The following is a 12616-nucleotide window of genomic DNA, read 5'->3' as shown; positions in this document are numbered from 1 at the left end:
GGCTTATCAAGGCAACTAATTCTTAAAGCAATGTAAACTCCTTATGATTTTTTAAATATTTATAGATTTGCAACTTTGTTGTCCAAATGCACTTTAATTATGTTTTATATAGTAGCTTAGAATTTTTAAACTGTAGTACCAAAATGTGTTAGTACTTGGAAGTTTTTTTTTTTTTTAAGATTTTATTTATTTATTCATGAGAAAGAGAGAGAGGCAGAGGCAAAGACAGACTCCATGCAGGGAGCCTGACATGGGACTCAATCCCGGGTCCCCAGGATCATGCCCTGGACCTAAGACAGACGCTTAACTGCTGAGCGACCTGGGCTGCCCTGGAAGTTTTCATATTAATTCAAAAACAAATATTTTATAAATTTAAAAATAATCATTCTTTTTGGTAACTGTTTAGTAAAGAAATACTCCTGAGATGTAAGTTTATGTGTTGTGTTGGGATGCTGAATTTATTTATTTATTTATTTATTTATTTATTTATTTATTTATGATTTATTTATTTATTTATTAATATTTTATTTATTTATTCCTGAGAGACACAGAGAGAGGCAGAGACATAGGCAGAGGGAGAAGCAGGCTCCATGCAGGGAGCCCAATGTGGTACTCAATCCTGGGACTCCCAAGATCACACCCTTAGCTGAAAACAGACGCTTAACCACTGAGCCACCCAGGCATCCCAGTATGCTGAATTTAATACCAAGCTGCTATAATGAGACTCGGAATTATCTGAAAACTAAGTTTTGGGTTTTTTTTTTTTTTTCTGTCTGAAGGCTTATCTGTATCATATAAAATGAGTTATAGGATCTGTGTATTAGACCCAACCAGTTTCATCTTAGTCATGCTCACATATATTTACATTTTATTCACTTGATGTGAGATGAACAGTATTAATCTTCATCATTTATCCATAAATTTCAAATTTCATAAATTGTTTTTTAAGATTGTATTTATTTGAGAGGAGAGAGACAAGTAGACTCCATGCTGAGCACGAAGACTCACAACCCTGAGATCATGACCTGAGCCAAAATCAAAAGTTGGACACTTACCACCCACCTGCCCCAAAAACTATTTTAAAATTTTGTTCTTAACTCTGATATTCTGTCTTATTATTAAAATTACATGATAAAGACCACATTGACTCATTTATGCAATAAATATTTATTGTGCACCTGTTATGTACCAGGGACTTTTTTTTTAAAGATTTTATTTATTCATGAGAGACATAGAAAGAGAAGCAAAGACACAGGCAGAGGGAGAAGCAGGGGAGAAGCAGGCTCCATGCAGGGAGCCTGACGTGGGACTCGATCCCAGGACTCCAGGATCAGGCCTTGGGCTGAAGGCAGCGCTAAACCGCTGAGCCAACTGGGCTGCCCTGTACCAGGGATTGTTGACAGCTTGGGGAAGCTATAACACAAAACAAGCTAATCTCTTGTCCTCTGAGAGCTTACATTCTAGTGAGAAAGTTAAAAATAAAGATTAAAATATCAAATAGTGTTGCTATGATAGTATGTTGTTGCTATGATTAGAAAAAGAGCAGGGTAAGTGAATAAAATGAAGAAATTAACCTGGACTTTCCAAGACCTCCTCTACCCACAAATTTATTTATTTATTTTTTAAAGATTTATTTGTTTATTCATGAGAGATAGAGAGAGAGGCAGAGGCATAGGCAGAAGGAGAAGCAGGATCCCCACAGGGAGCCTGATGCAGGACTCCATTCCAGATCCTGGGATCACACCCCAAGCCGAAGACAGATGCTCAACCGCTGAGCCACCCAGGCATCCCTACACACAAATTTAAATGCTCTTTTCACTCTAGATCATCCAAGTGTGCCATTCATGTAGGTACATCCATTATTTTTCATATCATACGATCATATAATTGTCTTGCCTGATGTTAATTTAGTTTTTCACTCTTAAGATATCCTCTTTGAAAGCTGGGTCCATCAATCTTTATCTATGTGTTACCAGTTTTTAACCCTAAGTCCTTTTATAAGTGCTCAGCAAGTACTTTTTTTTTATGTTGATGAATGAATGATATGCTCAGAACTTCTTAAGATCTCTGGCTCTACTGGAATCCAAAGACCCTTTTTGAGAAAGAAAAGAATGAGTTAAAAATGAAGAAAGGAATATTTATGTATGTCTTCACTCTGTTTGGTTTTTGGTTCAAATGAACATTTCTAGTGAATTAAGAGTTCTGCATTTTTATTTTATTGGCCTTACTATATCATCCTTTCTCATAGCTTTTTGAAAATAAAGTAATAAAATAAGGAAGGTTTTCTGAAAAGTAATCTTTCATCCACAGGTACTACTGAACGAGTATGCTTGATCCAGGGAACAGTTGAAGCACTGAATGCAGTTCATGGATTCATTGCAGAAAAAATTCGAGAAATGCCCCAAAATGTGGCCAAGACAGAACCAGTCAGCATTCTACAACCCCAGACCACCGTTAATCCAGATCGCATCAAACAAGTGAGTGTTTAGTTGGGAAATCAAAGAGAAATATCCACAGGATAGTATGAATTCCTTATAAAAGAAGCATTAACATCTTAGCATATAAAGTTTTTCTTTTCCTAAGCATACGTAATACATAACAAAGTTGTCATTTTATGTACTTAAAGACTACCAGTCTCTTCCTTAGATTGATCAGTTGATTTATTGATTGATTTAACAACTCGTTTTTTAGTATTACACTGAGGAACAATTATGTGCCTCGGTTCTTTTGTGATTGCCTTTTAAAAAATTTATAGACACAAAATTGATTAATTTATAGGAATTTAATCTATTTTAAACTACATTCAATTATTAAAATATAAAAATTGAAACAATATCCTCAACATTTCAATTACCATATTTTTAATAATACTTGTAGTCTTCAGTATAGTTACTATGCATATAAACTACTGTTTTGTTAATTTGTTATATTCAACATTTTTTATAAACAATTATGTATAAGTAAATTTTTGTACCTAACAAATAGTACTTTGTTTTAAATCAGCTATTACATTATGTATAAGATGTAGTATTTATATATATGTCATAAAGGGCCAATGTTAATCTTTAATGTGTGAGATTTTTCTGTAACAGAAATTTTACTTGATAAAAGACAATGTGAGCTTTTAAGGTTGAATAATGGCTGACATGATGTAGGAGAAAAATGACATTCTTTAGTGTTAAGTTAGGAATTCTTCCCCATAAACTCTTTTAAATTCTGAAATTTTTTTGATACCTTATGATTATAATTATTGTTTCTGCATTTGCCCTTTTTAATTAGCTACTTAATTTGTGATTATGCTATCAATAGACTATGCCTTCAAAAAATGTATTATTCTTCATTAATTCATGGAGTATTTAATTTACAGAATTTTATGTTTATTGTAATAAATTTGAAATGTAGCTCAAAATCTTATTAATTTCATGTTTCTGAATTGAGAAGAAATTTTATACTAAACAATGTTATGAATATATTATAATTTTACCAACATATATATAATAATAAGCCTGACTAATCATATACAGACATAGGAATTAATAATTAGGTAATATATTTTCAAATTATAGGCTAACACTCCATTTTATATTAATTACTATTAAAAAATATTTTTCCATGTTTACATCAGGTAGCTGTTATTCCATATAAAATCATCACTTTATACTCTTTGTCACAGTCAAAATGGTTCAATTTGTATACCCTTCATAAGTTTTCAAGGAGTTGTCTTTTAATTTATGCATGGCAGAATGTAAATATTTTAGAGCTCTAAATATCAGTAGATTTGTTATTCTTCACAGCCATTTATAGTTTTGAAATATTTAGTTTGTCTCAACTCTAAGTGAATACGAGGAATATTTCTAAAACTGACCCCAAGACTCTATCCAGATTCTAAAACTATGAGTTTAGTTAAAGACCTCTGGGTTAAAATCACCTGGGGCTAAGAATTTACAGAGTTGGCACTACAGTGTAAGTTTATTGACTTTCTGCCTTTTCCAGCCTATTCTCTTTTGCTTTATAACTTCTGTGAGAAAAGTTCAAATATTTAGAGACAAGAGTGAACATTTTTATTTTTTAAAAAGTAAAGTTGAGTAGTATAATATTACTCGTGATATATTTAGGACAATGATATGAATTATTTATTATTTTTATAATAATGGGTAGTACCATCAAATAATAGAATATGAATCATTGCTAAAATTCCAATTGTCTCTATGCAATATGAAATTTGAAGGCTACCATATATCCAGTACCAGTATAGATTGATGAAAACTAGATTTTGAAATTGTTTGGTTTATTTTTACTTGCCTTGTTCAGATAATGTTATTGAAATTCAAGTTAAGTGTTAAAAAAAATAGTGATTGGTTGACTTTTGTGTATTTGCATTCATTTGTAAGCCATGTAGATATTGATGGAATTAAAATTATTGTTGATTTTAATATATTCATGTAATCAATAATGTATGTAAATAGAGTATCATTTTAAAAAATTATCAGACAAGTACACTAAATCTAGTAGAACAACATATTTAATCTTTAATCCCTTTCTTTGTAAATCTAAAAATTGAAATATTTACTTGAAAAATCTGGCAAAAAGATCGAAAATGTTTCCAAGATATTATAGATCAGTAGTTTTTTATGTTCTAAGTTTTTCTATTTTAACAAAAAGATTTTTTGTTGAATTAGTCCCTAAATAGTAAGTCAAGTATATAAATTTAAATACTATAGTTTTATTTCTAGAAATACTGGTTATCCATTATCAAATACTATGTCCAAAATAAATTGCTCTAGAATATATAAATATATTTCATGGGATATTTATATATATTGTAGATTATAAACATAGCATCACAGTAAGATTTTCTTAAAATGGTGGCCTTTCATTTAACTGATAACATTTATCTCTGCTTTAGGCTTTATTTAGTCCTGAAGTTAATTTTAAAAACAATTTAAAAAAATTTTTTTTAGAATTTTATTTAAATTTTGCAAAGAATAAAATTAGAATATATAAAAATGAGAGATAGAAAATATAATTTCTGCATAGAAATGAATCCATGTTGAATATGAAATTATATATTTTCTTATTGTTTATTACTAATGTGTATTGTTTTTTATGATTGATAACTTTAAGGTGTTGCTTCCTAAAAATGTATAATGTATATGTAACGTACTTAAAACAGGAAGTCAAAGTTAGTTCTAAATAAATAAAAGTTACTTTAAAAGTTATTATTTCAAACCATATATTTTGGACTTTTAACAGAATGTTATATTCTGAATCCAGATACACTTGTTAATTGAATAAATTGCATGAACCAGAATATTCTGCCCAAATTCTACCCAAATACCCTTATTAACTGAATGAGTGCTCAAATATAGTGTCTTAGGAATATACTGCAAGCTGGTCTTGCAGATCTTTCAGGTAGTGGAATGATGAAATCTAGCATGACAGCCTTACATCCAACTTTGAATATTAGATGTTGTTTCCTCTCAAGTGTATCTTGTTGCCATTTTATTTTAAAAATATTTATTCACTAATAGGGTCTCCAATTTTTATATATTCAAATGATAATAGTAATAACAGCTATTGAATAATCAAAATATTGTAGATTCTGTTCTATAACCTTAATTAGAATTATTAAGGTTATTATTATTATGAAGTACCTAATACCATTGTGTTCATTTTACAAGTCAGTATACTAAGAAACTGATATGCATCAAGAGCCAGTAAACCAAAATAAAACATAATTAATTACAACATAGAACATACTATTTCTTATTTTCATGACACACAAATAGAAACATTCAGTGATCTTCAAATAATTTAAACCTTATTTGTAGAAGTTCTGGACTCATTCCTGGAACATGTCTTTAGTTCAGACTCTGTAGTACACATTTTTCCATTTCCAACTTTTTATATTTTGAGTTTGATACCTTTTACCCCTCCTAGAATTATTGAAAATCTTCTAAGTCCCTCAAATCCTTCTCTAAATATGGTTGTTTACATAATGAATCAGTACAATAAACCCTAAAACATGGTAGAAACCACAAATTAGTAATATAGTTAATATTTGTTAATTTCTTGTGTCTGTTACAGATTTTCAGCAGTATTTTTCTCTCTTGCCTCAAATGTAGTTTTAAGGAAAGCCACATTAAGAATGAAGTGGTTATAGGCATTTAGAGAATTCACTTGTATTTTAAAAAACAAATCAAATGAAGATATCAGAAATCTTAGTCAAGAATTTTAGTTCTGTCATGAAAAATTGGCAAAAATAGCACATAATGTGTTCATTATTCACCTATTGTCATGAATTTATTAAATTCCTTTTTATTGAATTGCAAGATTTATTAAGTTGTAGCTCTTGTTCTCTAAAACTAGTTTGTGAGAGATCATAAATTGTTAAATTAATTAATGAAATGTCAGACTGTATTATATACCAAAACTACAACGTAAATAATGTAGCATAAAAGTTCAGACGCATGTGAAAGAAATGTAGGCTTGAGTGACACTTGATCTTATAAAATAGGTGAAGATTTGAACCGGACCTTGAAGATTATATAAGAATTTCCTAATTAGTGGAGAAGAAAGTAAAAAGCTTATTTTAGGCATGTGAAACAATATGGATTTGAGAAGAAAGATATAATGGTTGAATAGTAAGGAGACCCTTGTGACAGAAGAGGAACATTTGCGGTAGAGTTTAGAGGAAATTAATATTAGATAGATAGGATGGGACCAGATCATGGTGAACTTTGGACGTCTGGCTGAGGGGCATTCTATAGATCATGGATACTTCCTAATATTTCCCAAAAGAGCTCTTTCACTTTCTCTGGAAAGTTAGGACAAAAGGAGGCACCTCTGCATTTTGTTCTCTTCTGGCTAAAAATCCAGACGGACTCTTAGGGTGCCTGTAGGTGCAATTATGGATATGAGAAAAGAATAATGACAATTAGCCTAGTGATCTACTATGTGGATCTGTAGGATTGAAGGTTTGTAAGATAATATTTTCTTCTTTTATGCGACACAAATTTAAGGAGTGTTAAACTTTGTCAGGCTAAATAAATAAATAAAGATTTGGTGGTCAAGAATGAAGGATCAGTAATATAATAGTGATATCTGTGGTGTTTATTCTGTGCCAGCCATTGTGCTATGCACTTTACATGTATTATCATATTTTATCCATCTTCACAAAAACCTATGAGTCATGTAGAGTACAGAATCCATGTTAAAGTTATAGAAACTAAAAATAAATAAATAACGTTATAGAAGCTGATGTTTAAAGGAATTGAGTAACTTACCCAAGGAAATGTAATTGGTAATTGATCTTAACATTGGACTATATGGTCTCCACTTTTTAGCAATGTTGATAAAATGAAACCAAATAGATTTCTGTCTTTGGGGCCTTTTACAGTATCTGGAATAAGTTTATCCAAGAAGAGAACCTCATTTAAAATAGAATATCTTGGGTCAAGGTTAAGTTAAGAGACTAGGCAGTATTTTAAGAAGATGATGAACACCTAATCTTTTTTGGTAGTGAACATGAAACAAATACTTGAAGTTAAAAGATAAATAAATAAATAAATAAATAAATAAATAAATAAATAAATAAATAAAATCTGTAAGGCTTTGAGACAGGTTAGTTCCCGTTTCAAAATGGTGAGAAAAGAATAAATACTGATTACGTATGGTTTTGAGCTTAGCAGAATGGTGAAGCCTAGAAAGCAATAACTGAATTTTAGTTAGGTGCCTGTTTGAGATAATATTTTTGTGTGTTGCAGGCAAATTGAGTAAGTTGTACGTAGTGTACTTTTCTCTTGAAGTAGTCTTTTATAGAAGTACAGGTGAGAGTGTAAAACTCAAAAATATAGGTCCTAAATTATATTTGAAGCATTAATTTCACTTTACCATCTTCATTGTAGGAGAGGGAGAAAAAAGAAGCACAAAATGAAATAAAGAAGCAATTATCAGGAAAGGTAGTCAGAGGCATTATTAGTATAGGGGTTTAGTGCATAAGATCTGGAGCAGGACTGCCCAGGTTCAATTCCTGGCTCTTTAATTTATCAGCTACATATCTTTGGGTGAGTTGTTTTGCTTCTCTGAACCTCAACTTCTTTACCTATAACATGGGACTAGTAATAATAATCTATTTCATAAGGATGTTGCATTAACTGAGTAGAAGTATACCCAGTTCCTAGTAATTGCTCTTTATTAGAGATAAAGATAAAAGGGAAATCAGTAATATTCCCTGTGATAAAATAAGGAGGGAAGGTTTAAGGAAAGATGCTAAGAAGGATCAAATGCCTGAGAAAAATACAAGCATTCTCTTTTAATAGGAAATATTTGGAGATTTTAAAGTTAGTGTTAACCACATGGTGAGAGCAAAGTCATTATATCCTACTATTATTTCCTAAAAGTAAAGAGGCCAGTTGGGTAAAGAGAAAAAAAATGGTGTGAAGGGTAGAAATGCTGATTTGGAATTTTGGATATGCAAAAGAGTGAAATACAAGTTAGCTGAGGAAGGCTCATGTAACCCCTGCAGGAGGAAATGGCTTATGTTAAAGAATAAAAAGGAGCTTGAAGAGGCAGAGAAATTAGAGATGAGATTACTGTGATTGCTCAAGATGCCTCAGGAGTGGTGGAAAGTTCATATTTAGGGTGTTAAGATCCTAACCTATGAAGAGTGGAAGTCTGAGTAGGCAGTTTTGTCTATAATGAAAAGAATAGGAAGATTGGTTGAGGGAGGAAGTGGTTTAGAAAAGGAAAAAGTATAAGGATGTTCATTCTGAAAAATCATGATTTCTTTTAGGTAATGAAGACTATCAGTTGAAAGGTAGATAAAAGCCGTGGGATTGAGTGGCTGAGAAGAAGGATAAAGGTGCAAAATAGTAATTATGAGGAAAATAAGCTATAGAATAAGTTCTGAAAGACCTGTGTGAGTTGGACACCAGCACCATATTAGTGCTGATGGGTTCCAGATAGTCCAGATGTTGGAAGAAGGGGAAGATGTTATCACCATGAAAAACCAAAGATGACAATTACATATTCACGTATTTTTTCCTTTTTTTTAAATAGAGGACTATACAGATTTTTTTAACAGAACTCAAAACACAGGTTTGGGAAAGTGATTGTTTGAGTAATATTACTCAGTTAGTAATAGATTTTGAATTACAATTGTGATTTGTTGTTCATTGCTGTTCTCACTATACCTATAAATATCAGAGGTTCTTAACAGTCTGTTACTGTAGATTTGCCTGGAGGTAAGCTGCATATATTACAGAGTTTATTTATAGTAATATTTTCTGGTCCAGCAACACTTGTTACTTGTTAACAAGAACGCATTTTACAATTTGTGATCAGTTTTTAGTTCTTATTCCCAGAAGCCAAGTTATAGACCCACTTAATGTCTATTGTTAAATCAAGAATATTTTAAAACCATTTGAAAGGATTCACTATTTTGAAATTGTAAAATACTTTGAATTTTTCTGCAGTAAGTAATTCAGCCTTCAATCTTTAAAGTAGAATTCTTAAATAGCTAGTCAATTTGTCTAAACAAAACTATGTTATACTTTTCCATTTGAAAAGTAAATTGTGCTACAAAATGACTGCCCTTCACAATCACTATTTGATAAATGTAAAAAAAAAATTTAGAGGAGAGTGTCCTTTGTACATGTTATTTATAATAACTATTTTAATATACTGTTGCTTAAATGGATATTTAGTCAGAAATTTTATTAAATGATCTTTAACTTGAAACCACTAAATTTAAATCTGTGTAGTAAGAAGGAGTAAATGTTTTGTTTATAAAATATAGGGGAACAAACATATCATTTATATTATACATTGAAATATTTCTTATGGATTCTTTGATTCTAATTTTGTTGTTAAGAAAACTATTTTTGTTGTTAAGCTGTTTAAACTACTTAATAAACATTTTAAAGTAAAGGCATTATTTTAATATATTTACATTTATCTGTTAGTACAATTTTTTTGTAGCTAGTACTTTAAAATATCAACCCAAATGGAAACTCTCTGGTATCTTTTTATAGTTATAAGAAAATTGGTAAAGGGAGGAGACATTTTGTGTTTAAAGTATCAAAATGAATAATAGCTACAAAACTCATTATGTGTTCATTAATTTAGGAATTTAAATGAAGAAAATATATTTAAAGACAGTTTATTGTGATATTTTGATAATCTTATCCCTTGAAGCTCAAATTTATATAATTTTCACTAGTTTATTTAAAATATTAAACTTTATTATCAGATTATGTTTAATAAGCAAATTTTTAATGGTTTAAAAGCAATATTTTCCCTGAAGTTCAAAGCTACTATTTTTTGTTTCTGTGAGAAAGAAATAGCATCAGAATTATTAAGGACAGTGTTGATGACTATGAGTTGTATCAGTTACTAATAATACATGTCCAGTATTTCATATATATGCCAAGCAAAAAGAAAGGGATTGAACAAATTGACAGAAGATAATATTAATCTAAGTGTCTACAAATTCTGAGCCACTTGATATTACTACTTTTACAGCATCATTCTTTGCAGTGTTTCAGTACCTTATTAAGAATTCATATCTAGGACGAGGTGGGTGTCGTAGTGAATATTTCAGGTTGATTTTACCCTGATGGATGTACAAGAACCCAACACATACTTAGTGCTTCTGTAGGTTAATATACTTAAATTCTAACCTATTTGGGGAGAAATGACCTCTAGATTCATTTCACATTGTTTCATGAGCAACCTCATAATCTGAGATAAGTACAGAACAGATTTTTAAATGTATGTTAACTACTCCAAGGAATTCTCTAATAACGTCGTAACCAGAGATGGGAAAATAAAATCTTTACTATTCAACATATAGTAGTGTGAAGTCAATGATATATATTCCAGCATAAAATTGCATGAATAGGAAATATTAGAGCAATCTTTAATAAGTGAAAATGAAAGTCTCTCTGGAGAAATGATGGGAATCTTTTTGCAAAGAGCAAAAATAGAAAAAGGATTTGAAGATTTTGTTTCTTCTTTTATGAGGTTTTACTTCTGAAAGTAGCTCTGTGCCCTTTTTAAATATGATTTAACAAAAGCCTTGGTTTAACTCAACATTTAGTTTTCCTCAAAGTATTTTAGGTTTTAACTTAGAAGAACCAGGAATCACTTGAGGAGCGGACTGTTTATAACATGATTTGATGTTAGAACCAATCTTACTTTTGTTACTGGAGAACAGTAAGTTAAGTAGAAGCCTGTGAATTTCTTATTCTTTCTTTTATGCACACGTGCTTTGTTCTACCCAAATCAGAACTTTTGAAATGTCAAATGAAGAAACGTGATTTTATTAAGTAATTTTATTTGCTTTTCCTGATGCTGCTGAACCTTTAAAGTTATGCTTTTGCTCATATCTGAGTAATTTTGATGCATATTTATTAACATAAAATGTCCACATAGAATTGTGTTTATACTATAAAACTACCCCATTTCACCTATAAGGTAATATTATCTACTGAGGCTGCTACATAAGCAATATTATTTGCTAAGTGAAAAATAGTTTTTAAAAGAAAGAAGTTTAACATGGTACACTTCAACATTATTCTATCAAACTTGAGAAGTTTTTAAAATGTATTAATGAATTGTTCAACAAGTACATTAATGACCTCATACAGCATATTATATATAGTATGTAGAAATGTTTCGAAATGAAGTGAACAATAAATATGATTCCTAATATTTTGTGTTTATTTTCAACACAGGCTGATGGTGCTACAACACATCTATATTAAATTTTTAGTTTTAAACATAAATGATAAAAATATGGCAATTTGTTAAAATGCTATTAATTACTTGTTTATTAATATGAGGTTAATGTTTACATTTTCAGATGGGCTCTAAATTTATTAAAAATTATTATTTTAAAAGATAATGTGCTTTAAGAATTCAGAACTACAAATGTAGTTGCTTTTAAGTATGGATCCCTAAATTTATGTGGAATCAACTTGTTGGTGATGTTCAACATATTAAGTAGGTGGATGCTTTTATGCCAAAGTAAACTTCATTTCACCACTTCTTCCAATCCCGGACTGTATTCATTGATAGGAAGATGACTCTTTCAGTTTTACTCATTGAATTTCTTGAATTTTTGTTTCACATCTCTTTTCCCCCAAGCAAACAAGAGGGAAAGAAAAGAGATTACTATTCATGAATATGGTCAGGATACCTTTAATACTCATGTGAATTTTTATCAGTCACCACCATGATTTCAAGTCATGAATTTATTTTTACATGCTTATGCATGCATATTTACATGCATTAGTTACTTAATTAATCTTAAATTCCATTAAATTTGAATGAGTAGGAGAAAAATTTGTTCATAGGATTTTGTTCTCGTTATATTACATTTTATTTTATTTTGTTTTATTTAAATAATCAGTTTAAGGCTTTTAAAGGTTGATTTGCTCCTGAACTGCTTTGTTCCCAGACATTGCCATCTTCCCCAACTACCACCAAGTCCTCTCCATCTGATCCCATGACCACCTCCAGAGCTAATCAGGTACAGTATCATCCTGTCATCTACACCATACTTTTCACGGGTGATTGCCTGCACACTGGAGAAAAAGATAATGGTGGGTTA

At 30.4% G+C, this 12616-nt stretch overlaps 1 protein-coding gene across 5 annotated transcripts in view; it reads left to right on the top strand.

Moving 5' to 3' along the window:
• The window catches only part of NOVA1 (NOVA alternative splicing regulator 1), a 148692-nt gene that overhangs the window by 110753 nt on the left and 25323 nt on the right, over positions 1 to 12616 (top strand). For 3 of the 5 annotated variants that reach the window (XM_072838085.1, XM_072838087.1, XM_072838089.1), the window contains 2 exons: positions 2311 to 2477; positions 12464 to 12535. In XM_072838085.1, the coding sequence (XP_072694186.1) occupies positions 2311 to 2477; positions 12464 to 12535 (239 nt within the window). The remainder of the gene's footprint in view (positions 1 to 2310; positions 2478 to 12463; positions 12536 to 12616) is intronic. The other 2 variants (XM_072838086.1, XM_072838088.1) reach the window with 1 other exon arrangement.

Source organism: Canis lupus, chromosome 9, assembly GCF_048164855.1.
Source record: "Canis lupus baileyi chromosome 9, mCanLup2.hap1, whole genome shotgun sequence".
NCBI classification, from domain to species: domain Eukaryota; kingdom Metazoa; phylum Chordata; class Mammalia; order Carnivora; family Canidae; genus Canis; species Canis lupus.
This window is presented reverse-complemented; position numbering and strand designations above follow the sequence as displayed.